Genomic DNA, 14,712 nt, shown 5'->3' with positions numbered 1-14,712 from the left:
AGGTTTTCAATTTCCAGTTGAAGCCTGTATTGTACACAATCTTGTAGGAATTTATATTATTCTTAAACTATAACACATACTTATGGAAAAACATAACTCTTCGAAACGTCGCTCAAATAAATAAGTAGCTGTTTTTCCATAAGTATGTCGAGATATAAGACAACTCATCTAACAAATCTAGTAATATTTGTTTTAATAAAATCGCTTTCTTTGAAGACTACTTTGATAATTTTGATTTTGATATAAAAATGTGTTATCTTAAAATTGATATTGTTGTTTTAATATAATTGATGTTGTTGTTTAAATAAAATTGATATTGTTGTTTAAAATTTTAAGTTGTTTTAAGTTTTGGGCGCTCCGTATACTATGATGTCCTGTCCGTGTATTTGTTTTTGTGTAAATTTTGTGTGGTTCAGTCCCCCTGTTATATACTACACGGTGAACAGCCCATTTGCTGATTATACCATTTTGCCTATACCGTTTTTTTAGGACTTCGAATTTTGTCTAATGGTTTGGATTGTTCGTACTTGGTTTTATTTTATTTATACCAATGATCATAATATGCTGTCCCTTTAATGTAAGGTTGTGTGTTTGAGAGAGTGTACACCCCAGTGAAAGAGGTCAGTTAACTTGTGGTTGTCACAATGTCAGTGTGAGAGGACATAACATTGTGTTGTAATAGTTTTGTCCTCGGGTAAATTGGAATAAACTCCTACAGAACTTATACTTATGTCATTCAATTTATACAAATAGGATGGAAGCCTATTTAACAATTTTGTAATGAACAAATAAAAACACATCCTACAACACAATTAATGAGGAAGTTATTGGTAAAGGCTGATTCGCGAATGACAAAATAATAATTTAAAAAAAGTGTAGGATGGTCTAAGCAGGCGTAAACGACTGCCGTTCAATTTGAACTGTTCACGTATTTCACCGAACATAATTGATTAGAAATTACAATATTTTTTTGAAAATTGAATATAAATCACTTTACATACATTCATATTACATTAATATGTGCTTTTAGAACCATTTTTGTCTATTTCACGGTTCTAAAAAAATAGAGCCATAGGCCCTTTAACTCGACACAATGTCAACCAATCTCAGTGTAGATATTGCTGATCATTGAGAAGGCCTACTGTCATTGATTACTGGCGTGGTTTCGAATCCCCGGTTGTACGTGACAAGGAGGAGCGTCGCCTGTCCAACCTCGTGGTTTTAACTCCGGTTTCCTCCCACTGATAAAGACCCCTCTACGCGGAAGCGAATTATTGAAATAAAATTAAACACTATGTTAGTCCCGAAATGACCTAGTTTGTGTCGAGTGAACTTTAACCCCCCCCCCCCTCTCTCTCTCTCTCAATGAAATACTCGTGTTGGTTCGGTCTACGTCAAAGTCTATATACAACCATTAACATTGACAGAAAATAGGTCAAAGATGGCGATATTGCAAACCTGAAATCATCGAAGCAAGATTTATTACATTTTACTTCTGTAAAGAGATAGTGTAATTTTAGTCAGAACTTTCCACAAGAAATGGAGACGGTAAACTAATCTAATTACGTCATAAATAATTTGTAAACTAGTAATATGTAACAACAGGCATTGCCTGAGTAGAGCGAAGCTGTGTGATTCGGGCTCTGTTTGTTGATCTGACTACTTTTTCTTAGGTTTGTATGTGGATTATGGGTTAAGGTTAGGGTAGTAGTCAGAGCATCCGAAACATTACAAACAACCAATACAGGAAATAGATCAAAGATGGCGATATTGCAATTCTGAAATTATTGAAGCAAGTTTTAAAGGAGCTAAATCGCTAGAAATTGACACAAATGGGTCGCAATGCATACAATAATGTAATATGAATGTATATAAACTGATTTACATTGAATCGTTTCTGTTTTTACTGTAATTTCTAATCAGTTATGTTCGGCGAAATGCGCCAAAGTCTCAATTAAATGACAATCTTTAGCGTCTGGTTATTCCAGTCTACACCGATAGTATTTATTGCACATGCTCTCCAGATAAGAATATAGCGTCACCATTTGACATGACTTGTGGAATATGTCTAGCCTCGTTCTTTGAGTCCCTTGTTCCAAATGGTAAAATGTTTATTTTGTCTTGAATATTGGATATCAGAAGCCCATCTTTTCCCTGTAAGATCACATGAACAATGTTGATTTAAATTGACAAATTTTTGATGATATTGAGTTAGAGACTTAGCTACTTTAATATGTAACCGGCATTGCCTGAATAAAGCGAAGCTGGTGTGATTGTTGTGATTGTTGTGATTGTTGTCAGACATAAAGCCAATTAATTTTCTCAAGTGATACAAAAAATGTTAAATAATTTCGTTTTTCCTTATTGATTTAAATTTAGATCTAGGCTAAATTATATGCTTAATTTTGTTTAAAAATAAGAACAAAAAGTGTGAGAATTTCACGGCTAACATATGTGACATCATTCATGATTAGACACGTCATAGAAATAGTTTTATGAGACCCGTAATCTCGCTTCGGCGAGATTTTTAATCTGACATGCGCACTGCCAGTTTTCTCCAGTACATGTATATCTGGTTTCAGTCAGTGGGTGACAGTTTTAGTTACGCTTCTGTGTTACCGGAAAAGAGCTTTGCTCAAGCACCGTACTTTGCTCTATATTACATTTTACTTCTGTAAAGATAATAAAATTTTAGTCACAACTTCCCGCAATTACGTCATTAGCAATTTGTAAACTACTATTATTACGTTTACTGGCTGTCCTTGCCGAAAGACAACAGAAAAATTCAGAGTCGTTTTTAAATATATTAATTTTTTGTCGATAACCCTGTTATTTTCTGAAAGCTGCACACCTCAGCATTGTAACAACACCAGGTTTATCAAAATCAAAGCAGAATTGACAGAGTTAGGCCAACTGACAGACTCCCATTTCGCGAAATTCAAATTGGGCATTTTGCTTCAATTTTCAACTCCACTCCATATCTCAGAATTCAAAAGTGCTAGAGACATGATTATTTCACAAAAAGGATCTCTGTGTGTACTTTATGCATTGTATAATTACCGGTAATTAATTATATTTTTCAAAACTCAGTCCATTTGATTATAGTAATGAATCCCATTTGAACTATTTTCCATTGATTGATCTTTACTATTCACTATCAAAAACAATTGGATGATAATAAAAACAGAATTAAACAATGTTTACTTGCTTCTTTTAAGGGAGCACTCGATTGTGAAAAAATCCCGTGTAGAGAATCGGTTAACCTTTTGTTAAACCAGTAAATTGGAAGACATGAATGAAATGAAATGAAATGGGGTTTACCTACTGTTTTGCTCCGAACTCGGCTAATGAAGACGGGCATACGCCATACAGTGTGCTATGAGGGAAATTTTGCCCGGACAGCGGCACTACGGCCTACTCTTATATCGAATTCCAATTGTCAAGGGATCTTTTAAGTGCACGCCAATGTGTACACGGGACCTCGGTTTTTCGTCTCGTCCGAATGACTAGACAGCTGTCCTTGTCAGGCCCTCCGTCCTGCATCACTGACAAGGGGGAACCACGCCGGAAAATCTGGATGAACTTTCTCGGCCAATGCAGGGATCGAACACCCGACCTCTAGGCTAGCGAGCCAGCGCCTTATCCACTTAGCCATCAGGATCCCCAAATTGGAAGACACGTTCAACAATTGGAAGACATGTTCAACATTGACCAAATTTAATCTGATTAAAATATATTTGGTTTCGTTTTTTTATACTTTCGATGGCCGACACCAGTGATTCTCAACCAGTGTGCCATGGCACACAGGTGTGCTGCAAGATCTTCCTAAGTGTGTTGTGGAATTTTAAACGGCACACTAAGAAAATGCAAAAAACCACATGATCCCAATTGAGTATTCACTGGTGTCTACTGGTACATTGATAGCTGTGTTTTTCTTTATTTAGTTTGGGTCATTCTATTGGTCTATGACTAGTCTCTATCTAAGAGTGTATGCCGTCTGACTTGCCATGTTTTTATTTTGCAAAATTCACATATTTTTCATATATATTTAACCAGGTGTGCCGCTATTTGTTCATGTGTTCCAAGGTGTGCCGTTGGCTAAAAAAGGTTGAGAACCACTGGCTTACACTACATGAAGATCTCACCGGTTGTAGTGATAGGTCCCGTCAGAGGTCATACAAGCGGCTTTTGACCCTATGATGTCAGACATTGGATTAGCCAATCAGCATTGGTGTTTCAAGTGGATTACCCACAGTTCCATGCACCACACGCCAAAATCTCGCTGTAACAACCCGTTTCATTGCCTAAACCCTCATATCATCCAGAACACGTCAATGATAATATCTGTTTCAGATACTAGTGTAGAAAATACAAGTAAAACGAAATCTTGAACTATAAAAACGAAACGAAATAGAATCTGTGTTTTAGTCAGATTGCAGTAAATCCAGATTTCGATCAGGAATAAATTTGCAGAAAGCAGGATTCAACTGTTTTTTGTTGTTCATGGTGGGTCTGTCCCATAGATTTAGGGGGATGGATGGCCGAATGGTTAGCATGCGCACGCTGTATCATACGGTCTGTCATTGAGTCAATTGGCGGGGTTTCGATTCCCTGGTTGTACGTGACAAGTAGTTGGGTTGCCTGTCCAACCTCGTGGGTTTTCTCCGGTTTCCTCCCACTGCTAAAAAGACCCCTACGCGCAAGAGAATTATTGAAATAAAATTGAACCATATGTTAGTCCCGAAATGACCTAATTTGTGTCGAGTGGACGTTAAACCCCATATCTCTCGCAACTCCCCCATAGATTTAGGGTCTACTAGAGATCCACAACAAAATACATGTTCAAGTAAACAATGATTGTCTTACTATTTTACTTTTTCACTAATTTTCTTTTTATATTACAGGAAACTAATGATGTAAGTACATTTCACCAGTGTGTTGTATGTGATCAAATTTATCAACAGTACAGTGACCTAGAACTTCACAATAAAATACATGTTAAAGAAGAGGAAACTGATGATGAAAATTGTAAAGTACATTTCGCTAAGGTAACAACTGATATCAACAAACATATTAAAGAAGAGAAAACTGATGATGTTGAAGCCATACATCAATGTAAACTGTGTTACGAGAAATTTGAATTATACACTAAGTTAGTAGAACATTGTGAAATACATGTTGAACAAGAGGAGTCTAGTTTGTCACATCAATGTACAGTTTGTAGCAAGCGTTTTGAACAATATTTAGACTTAGAAGATCATTGTAAAATACATGTAAAAGAAGAGAAATCTGAAGCAAGCAACTCACAAAAATGTAAACAGTGTGATAAAATCTTTGAGTTATACACCGACTTTGAAGAACATTATAAAACCCATGTTAAACAAATAGAGTGTTCATCACATCAATGTACTGTTTGTCATATACGTTTTACGCGGTACATTGATCTTGAGAATCATACATGTAGTCATAAACAGTTAATTCTTACAACACAACCAAATAGATCTAAAAATAGTCGGCAGTATGTTAAAACAAAAGGAAAACATCAATGCAATCAGTGTCATAAAATATTTCCGAAAAATAGTCTACTTGAGAGACATGCCAGAGTTCATACTAAAGGAAAACCATATGAATGTGATGTTTGTGGTAAGGCCTATAAAGACAAGGCTTATTTTGAGAGACATATCAGTATCCATAATGGAGACAATCGCATTCAATGTGATGTTTGTTGTAGATTATTCGCTGATGCTGGACGTCTTGAGAGACATGTCAGAATTCATACTGGTGAGAGGCCATATAAATGTGATGTTTGTAGTAAATCTTTCAAACGACCTTCTGATGTGACGAAACACATGAATATTCATTCAGCAACAAGACCGTTTACATGTGAGATTTGTGGTGTATCATTCCATGAAAACTCTAATCTCCGAAAACACATGCGTATTCACACAGGAGTAAAACCCTACTCTTGTCAGGTCTGTAGTTGGTCATTCAACGATAGCTCCACCCTGAAATGTCACATGAGGATCCATACCGGAGAGAAGGGCTATCAATGTGATGTTTGCGGTAAATCGTTCAGGAGTAAATCGTACCTGTTAGTTCACACGCGTATTCATACGGGAGAAAAACCTTACAGGTGTGATCTGTGTAGCAGGGCGTTTAATCAACTGTGCGATCTAAAGAGACATACCAGCCGTCACTCGGGACAGAAACCGTTCAAATGCGATGTTTGTAGTAAATCGTTTAGTGTCAAGTCTGATCTACAGGTTCACATGCAAGCAATGCACCAAACATCAGGCCAAAAAATGGAACGTTGAGGAAACTCTACATTACATCAGCTGATTTGCCATCAAGTTTGTAGTAATTAATTTACATGTACCGGTAGTAGAGTCTTTTCGTCAGGTCCACGAGCAAGCAATGCACCAAATATCAGGCCCAAAAAAAATAACTTGAAGGAGACTACATTACACCAGCTGACTTAGATGTACCATCAAATATGTTTGTAGTAAATCAATTAGTGTCTTGTCTTATTTACAGATTCACATACAACTAGCAATGCACCAAATCTCAGGCCAAGAAATGTGCATGTTGAGGAACTCTACATTGCGCCAGCTGACTTTCAATCAAATGCGATCTTTGTAGTAAATCATTTAGTGTCAAGTCTAATCTACAAGTTCACATGCAAACAATGCAACAAATATCAGAAAATTTTTTTTACCTTTTAACCCTTTCACTGCCTTTACCCGGTAGTACCGGGTATTATAAAATGTCGGTAAAATGCGCGTACCTGGTATTACCGTGTACTCAGTAAAGCCCTCGCTAAAATTAGTACCGTAACTGCAAGTGCCATCTATTGTATTTTCTATACACTAGAACATATTTCCACGTGTTTCAAAGCGGCAAACCGTAAAATGGCGGAGTGCATAGTGACAACGTAGACGATGCACTCTCGGCGAAGTCGTGAATGACGTCTTGCTGACCAACACATGGACAATTTCGAGGCGGGTGATACACAATTCGTTTCCAGTTACTTGATAATGATAGTAGTCAGGACAGCGATTGGTATTATGAAGTGTGTGATTTGTTGCGCGACGTTCCGCCCATGGCTAGCTATGTTTCCTGTGCATGATGAACAATCCCAATGTGAACACGATAGCCCTGTGTCTGCAGTAGATTCTGACAATAATTCTGATGTTGATAATAATGCTGGCCTGCTGGATCGTAAAAGACGTAGGCAATTCCTGAGTCCCGAACGTGTAGATCTATTGACTGACTATATTGATAATGATATGGGACTTGGGGATGAAAGTGAAAGTAAAAACAAGGTATTGCAATCCGCACGTGGTCATGGCAGCGGGAGACGTGATGCGCGTGTTCGTGGCGGCATTGCTCATGGCTGCTATTGATATTTTTGTTCATTTTATATATCTTTATCAAAATCCAGTGAAAAAAACAATATCTTTTAAGTATTTCATGGAGAAAAATTTGTGTTCGTGTTAGCTTTAGTGAGAAATGAGAAATCCAAAATGGCCGCCATGACGTCACGTGACTACATTATTATGCAAATTTCCAAAATTCTATTTTTTCCTCTTAGCCCAACCTCATACCCATCCCAACAGACAAAAAGATTTTTCATAAAAGCTTCCATAAGTACTGCTTGGCATTCAGTTCCAACCTCCCTTTTTTCCTCAAAAAAGGGTCTAGCACAGGCAGTGGATTTACGTCTAGCATTGAAAGGGTTAAGAAACTCTACATTACTTGCCATCAAATGCAACGTTTGTAGTTATTCTTTAGTGTGAATACTTACATGTACATGTATCTGACGTGCACATGCAAGCATTGCGCCAAATATCAGGTCTAAAAATTTACGCCCGCAGACTATCCATCATGTGTCTGTTTCATGCTCAGCTTTTAAACTATATTATTCCAGGAGATCAAAAAGATAGACGGACAGGGAAACTAGGTCATTTTGGTACTGGTACCGGTACTAATTTTTTATTTGAAAAATTTAGAAGAATTGATGAGAGGGTGAAATGAGGTTAACATCCACTCAACACAAGCTAGGCCATTTTGGGACTAACATACATGTACATGTATGGTACAATTTTTTATTTCCAAAATTCGCTTGCACATACATTTGTAATGTACATGTAGCTATCTTTAGCAGAGGGAGGGAGGGACCCGGAGGAAACTTGTAAGGTGGACAGGCTATCTTATTCCTTGTCGCTACAAACTTCGGATCAAAGTAATCCAAGCCATCAAAGGATAATTTGGACGTAACAGGGAGGTCACTCATCTTTTGTTGACAAGCCATAGTTTGATTCTTCCTACAAATGACAAGTACTATATCGTATGTTGAATTTCCATTAATCGGCTATAATTTTCTTCCAGGATATCGAATCAGCCATCTGTTATTGATAAACCTCAGCTTGATTCTTACTGTAATAAAAAATAATAAATAATATATTTTGTATTGGCTGCAGAATTTCCATTAGTCGGCCATGATTTTCTTCGAGTCAGCTTTTAAAAAAAAATCTTTAAAGAAATTCTTTAAGAAAAATGTTAATTTTTTTTAAAAAAATGTTAATTTTTTTTTAAAAAATGTTAATTTTTTTTAAAAAAAAATGTTAATTTCTTTTTTAAAAAATGTTAATTTCTTTTTTAAAAAATGTTAAATTTCTTTTTTAAAAAATGTTAAATTTCTTTTTAAAAAAAATGTTAAATTTCTTTTTAAAAAAAAATGTTAAATTTCTTTTTAAAAAAAATGTTAAATTTCTTTTAAAAAAAAATGTTAAATTTCTTTTAAAAAAAAATGTTAAATTTCTTTTAAAAAAAAATGTTAAATTTCTTTTTAAAAAAAATGTTAAATTTCTTTTAAAAAAAAATGTTAAATTTCTTTTTAAAAAATGTGAAATTTCTTTAAAAAAAAATGTTAATTTAAAAAAAACCCAATTACATTAAAAAAAAATATTAGATTTTAAAAAAAAAGTGGTTGCCGAATCAACAAGTTTACGATTGCCATCGTCCCCAATTTTACAAATGCCATGCATCAGTGACGCAGATTTTGTGAAACAATCTCTCATTGACAGAAAGGTTCAATAATAGGCAGTAACAACCAATCAAATGCGTCTGACTAGGACAGCTGTCTAGTCGTTCGGATAGGACAGAAACTGAGGTCCCATGTATACATTGGCATTCACGTAAAAGATCCGGTGACAGTTGGAATTCGATATAATAGTAGGCCATAGTGCAGCTTTCTGGGACAAATTTCCCTCATAGCACACTCTATGGCGTATGCCCGTCTTCATTAGCCCAGTTCGTAGCAGAACAGTAGATGACGTTAAACCCCATTTCATTTCCAATCAAATGCTTGTTTCTACAGACAACTTGAAACTCAAAAAGCAAAAAATGGATTGGACATCGTTGCTAACTTAATTACTACAGAAAAAACAGATCGGATCGTAATACTTGTAGATGATTTGGGGTGGGGCATTTTCTGGAATCGTTTATCAAAATGACACCCAACCTGATTCTAGTTAGCGCTCACTTTTTTCAATACTTTAGCGTCTTTAAACGCTCAAGACTTAAAAAAAGGTCTTGTTGGTCCTTGTCAGTGATTAGTAGGGTCCAAAATTGGTCAAACTAAAAATTCATAAACGACGGAAGACTGGCCTGATTCATAAACGACGGAAGACTGGCCTGATTCATAAACGACGGATAACTGGCCTGATACTTCTATTTGATCTGCAATGTCTTTACAACCTTCTTCTCTTAATGATTGTAGCAATTTATCCAATGTCCCTGGACCACAAAATAATAGAATTTGAAGTTATTTAATTTATCCAATGTCCCTGGACCACAAAATAATAGAATTTGAAGTTATTTAATTTATCCAATGTCCCTGGACCACAAAATAATAAAATTTGAAGTAATTTATGGTTGGCAACATGTTGGCTTTCCGATTCCTTGCTTTGAAGTTCTTCCAATTCATCACATCCTTCACAAAGACCTTTTTTTTTTCTTTTTCTTCATTGTCCTTCCGTACTTTGAATTTGATCAAATTAATCATCATCAATAACCTTGTTAATGTAAAGTCTGGTTGGTGCTAAATGATAAGGCCAGCTTAATTCAGCTGGTCTTAGCAAATAGATTTAGCCGTAAAGTCTAGATACATGTAATAAGCCTTCTGTGTCCTTTCGGTCTCTTACTTTGAATTTGTTTGAATTCATCATGATCACTAAACATTGTTTCTGAAAAGTCTAGTTATTAAGTCCCGGTCTTCTATTGTATGTACTATAAGATACGTAAAGTTTTTCTGAATTCGATCGTACTCGATATGAGGGACTCATCCTCTAATTCTGCCAGTGTGAGCCACTGTTCGATCCTGGTGCTCAGACAGTTATCAGGATTTTCCGGCAAGGTTTTTAACCCTTATAGCTAGAACTGTCATCTCGTTATCTTGTCTCCCATAATGTATCTTTAAATAAAAAAAAATCGGAAGAGTTACCGCTCAAATTTAAGTTTGCCTTCAAAATATAGATTATTTCTCAGCATAAAACACTATTTTTGTCCATTTATCGACTAATTAAATTTTTCACCTAAATGAATTGCCCTTTGGCTTGTTACTGTGTTGACAGTTAAACACAAAATCTGTTTTATCTAACCATTTAAGATACATTATGTAAGATTTTGATACAAAGCTGACCGCTATACTAGTTAAAAAAAAGGATAATGTAAAATGAATATATTGAAAATTTCATTCGAATTACTTAATTCTCAGCAAAGTTTTGACAACAAGCAGTTTCATTCAAATGTTCAAGACCCCTACTCCTGTCTCTCTCTCTCTCTCTCTCTCTCTATTTATTTTTAATATTTGTATGCTTTATAAAGTTCATATCTATTTTTTAACTGATATTTGTTTTTATATTTAAGTTATAAATATTACTTTTTGTACAAATAGAAGAAGGTCATGTTTTCTTATTGCATTTTTGTATGTATTTATTTTTTGTCTCGGCACCTAATAAATAAAATCTTGATCCAGCTGTATCAGGCTACATGTGATTCTTCCAAAATGTATTGGGGGGGGGGGTGTTGGATGGCCAAATGGTTAGTGCGTGCGCGCTGTGTCATAAGGTCTGACATTAAGTCGACTGGTGTGATTTTGATTCCCCGGTTGTAGTGACAAGGAGTAGGATTGCCTGTCCAACCTCTAGGGTTTTCTCCTGGTTCTCCGGTTTCCTCTCACTGCTAAAGACCCCTACGCGCAAGCAAATTATTGAAATAAAATTGTACCCTACTTAGTCCTAAAATGACCTAGTTTGTGTCAAGTAGATGTTAAACGACATCTCTCTCTCTCTCTCTCTCTCTGTCTCCTCCTCCTTCTCTCTATCTCCCTCTCAAAGATGTATTCATTATCATGTGAAAATAATGAAATGAAATGGTGTTTAACATCCTACTGTTCTACACCGATTGGGCTAATGAAGACAGGCACTAGTCGGCTTACTCTTTTATTGAATGCCAACTGTCATGGGTTCTTTTATGTGCACGCTTTACCACCCACAAGCTGACAAGCTGAAAACATGTTATCGTATGATTCCTTTTCAAGCACCTAAAAATGGGGTTTGGGTGGCCGAAAATGATTAACACATGCGCGTTGCATCATGACATCGTCATTGAGTCAAGTGGCTTGGTTTCGATTCTCCACTTGTACGTGAAATAAAATCAAACCATATGTTAGTCCTGAAATGACCTAGTTTGTGTGGAGTGGAGTTAAACCCCATTTCTCTCTCTCTCTCTCTCTTTCTCTCTTTTGAAGATGGGGATACCTTTTCAGTTTTAATACCCATTAAATTTTACACTAAATAGGAAATAATTTTTAGCTACAAATACTTCAAATGTCTTTATTTTTCTAATACATAAAAAAATGTTTTAGAATTTAATTTGTCAGAAGAAAATAGTTAATATTTGGGCTCATTAAGTCACATCAATGTCATCCTTATCAGTAATTGCAGCAGCCAAGCGAATATTCACTGCTAATCAGTATGCTTTTTTTTATGTAGTATGAAGACAGGCACTAGTCGGCTTACTCTTTTATTGAATGCCAACTGTCATGGGTTCTTTTATGTGCACGCTTTACCACCCACAAGCTGACAAGCTGAAAACATGTTATCGTATGATTCCTTTTCAAGCACCTAAAAATGGGGTTTGGGTGGCCGAAAATGATTAACACATGCGCGTTGCATCATGACATCGTCATTGAGTCAAGTGGCTTGGTTTCGATTCTCCACTTGTACGTGAAATAAAATCAAACCATATGTTAGTCCTGAAATGACCTAGTTTGTGTGGAGTGGAGTTAAACCCCATTTCTCTCTCTCTCTCTCTCTTTCTCTCTTTTGAAGATGGGGATACCTTTTCAGTTTTAATACCCATTAAATTTTACACTAAATAGGAAATAATTTTTAGCTACAAATACTTCAAATGTCATTATTTTTCTAATACATAAAAAAATGTTTTAGAATTTAATTTGTCAGAAGAAAATAGTTAATATTTGGGCTCATTAAGTCACATCAATGTCATCCTTATCAGTAATTGCAGCAGCCAAGCGAATATTCACTGCTAATCAGTATGCTTTTTTTTATGTAGTATGTGAACTTAAAGGCCACTTAAAAAACACCGTGTTATGGTTAGTTGCTGGCTGAGCGGGCGATAAATATTTGGTTTAGGCGATAATGTTTTTGGGTACCTACATGCGATTCACTCTGATAAGTGGCAGAAAAAAATTAACAAAATATTACTGACACTGACAGGCTAACTAGACACAATTTTATGGAACACAGTTATGTTTCACTTCACACGTTTTTCCAGGATGATTCTCTGTGTTTTATTTTAGCAATGTAAACCATACAAGTTTTATACAGATAGAATCTTAACTAATCCTAATAATTGTTGTAAATAAATAGGAGTTTGGGCGTACTATGTAAATTGGGGGGGAGGCAAGTATATTCAGACCCTTTCCCGAAAAACAATTAAAGGTGGGTGGGGCAATACCACTGTGAAACAGATTGAATAACTCCATAGGCGCAAAAAAACTTCCAACTCGACAATGAATAGCTGTTGTTATAAATCTCTCATGTTCCTGAAGCAACGACTGCGAGTTTCACAACATCTGGCCGTTGCTTGTTTACTGTGTGTGAGTTAGTTGTATTTTACGCCCGCTTCCACCGAGCACAATTCCCGAACTTATAGCTATGTTATCTACAGACACGTGAGCAGTAGCGTCCAATCAGAGGTTGTGACATTGCGACCTACACGGAAACCTTGACATTGAATGAACCTTGAACTTTGCAACTCGATTATCACCGGTAGACATTTTAGCTTGAAACACCGAGACTTGGTATTCGCAACGATCGAGGAATCTGATAGGTTCACAAGTTCGGCTTGTACCCAATCGAAATTAGTGCTGAAATATGTAGAGTATTAAGTGAAGGCGTTGATAAGATGTACGTAGTTAAAACGAGATCAAGCCTTCTATTGAAGATATAAATCTCTTGGCTTGTAATGGTCCACATGTTTCATGCATCACTCGGGTTGGTGAGATCCACGTCTATGTGGATATACAACCAATAGATAAATAGGTCAAATATGGCGACAATGATCAAGCTTATTCTTCTACTTTAAATTGAAGATTAGTGTGGAGATTATATCGATAAAACCATATATTTATCACTGCTCTTTCTTGAAATGAAGGTAAGTAAAATGGTTGTCTTTACGCCTCAGAATATCAGTAAACAATACGAATCATTTCTCATCTTCCATCCTCCTTGACCTTTGTCGGATACCATTACATTACCACTAAAATTAATGCATTACAAAACTCAATATTTTGGGACCGATCGTTGGGTCTATTTTGGTATCTATTTGTTTTCAAATTTAAAAATATTTGATCTACGTACTGCCCGACAACACCGTTACCGGTTGGCATTGTCAACACGTAGGCTATATATAGAAGTAATCCCATTGTCAACACGTAGGCTACATATAGAAGTAATCCCATTGTCAACACGTAGGCTATATATAGAAGTAATCCCATTGTCAACACGTAGGCTATATATATAGAAGTAATCCCATTGTCAACAAGTAGGCTATATATAGAAGTAATCCCATTTGGAATTTAATGATTTTTTCTTATTTTTTTGGTATCCTCTGACTCCAAATATTTCTCTATGGAATTATATATGACACAATTACATGTACCAACTGAAATTATAAGTGGATAGCCAAAATGTACGTATTATATGCTGTCGCCCTGGTCCGTTCTGAGGACGGAGCATGACAAGGACAGCCGTCTAGTCCTTCGGATGACACGGAAAACTGAGGTCCCGTGTATACATTGGAAAGCACGTAAAAGATCCCTTGGCAGTTGGAATTCGATATAAGAGTAGGCGATAGTGCCGCTGCCCGGGCAAAATTTCCCTCATAGCACACTGCATGGCGTATGCCCGTCTTCATTAGCCCAGTTTAGGAGCAGAACAGTAGGACGTTAAACCCCATTTCATTTCATTTGTCCGTCCGGACGTCCATCTGAACATCTGTCCATCCACAATTTGTTTGTGGACATTCTACAGGTTACAATTTTTTTATCCGATTTTGATGACACTTGAAATTATAGGTCTATCTCCCAAAAATCTTGGTTCCTTTTGTTATTGGCATGTATTG

General features: G+C 36.1%; 2 protein-coding genes across 2 annotated transcripts in view; one reads left to right on the top strand and one right to left on the bottom strand.

The window, feature by feature from the left end:
- The first annotated feature begins 1,415 nt into the window (after positions 1-1,415).
- LOC126814823 (zinc finger protein 501) lies at positions 1,416-6,705 on the top strand. Its single transcript, XM_050540206.1, has 2 exons — positions 1,416-1,548; positions 4,905-6,705. The coding sequence occupies exons 1-2, from the start codon at positions 1,540-1,542 to the stop codon at positions 6,312-6,314; spliced, it is 1,419 nt and encodes a 472-aa protein (XP_050396163.1). The 5' UTR covers positions 1,416-1,539; the 3' UTR covers positions 6,315-6,705.
- A 1,140-nt stretch (positions 6,706-7,845) lies between these two features.
- The window catches only part of LOC126814811 (uncharacterized), a 94,402-nt gene continuing 87,535 nt past the window's right edge, over positions 7,846-14,712 (bottom strand). The window contains exon 7 of the mRNA XM_050540187.2: positions 7,846-8,436. Coding sequence (XP_050396144.1) covers positions 8,372-8,436 — 65 coding nt within the window. The 3' untranslated portion in view covers positions 7,846-8,371. The remainder of the gene's footprint in view (positions 8,437-14,712) is intronic.

This window comes from Patella vulgata, chromosome 3 (genome assembly GCF_932274485.2).
Source record: "Patella vulgata chromosome 3, xgPatVulg1.2, whole genome shotgun sequence".
NCBI lineage: Eukaryota > Metazoa > Mollusca > Gastropoda > Patellidae > Patella > Patella vulgata.
The sequence above is the reverse complement of the archived record's forward strand: the minus strand, read 5'-3'. Positions and strand labels throughout refer to the sequence as shown.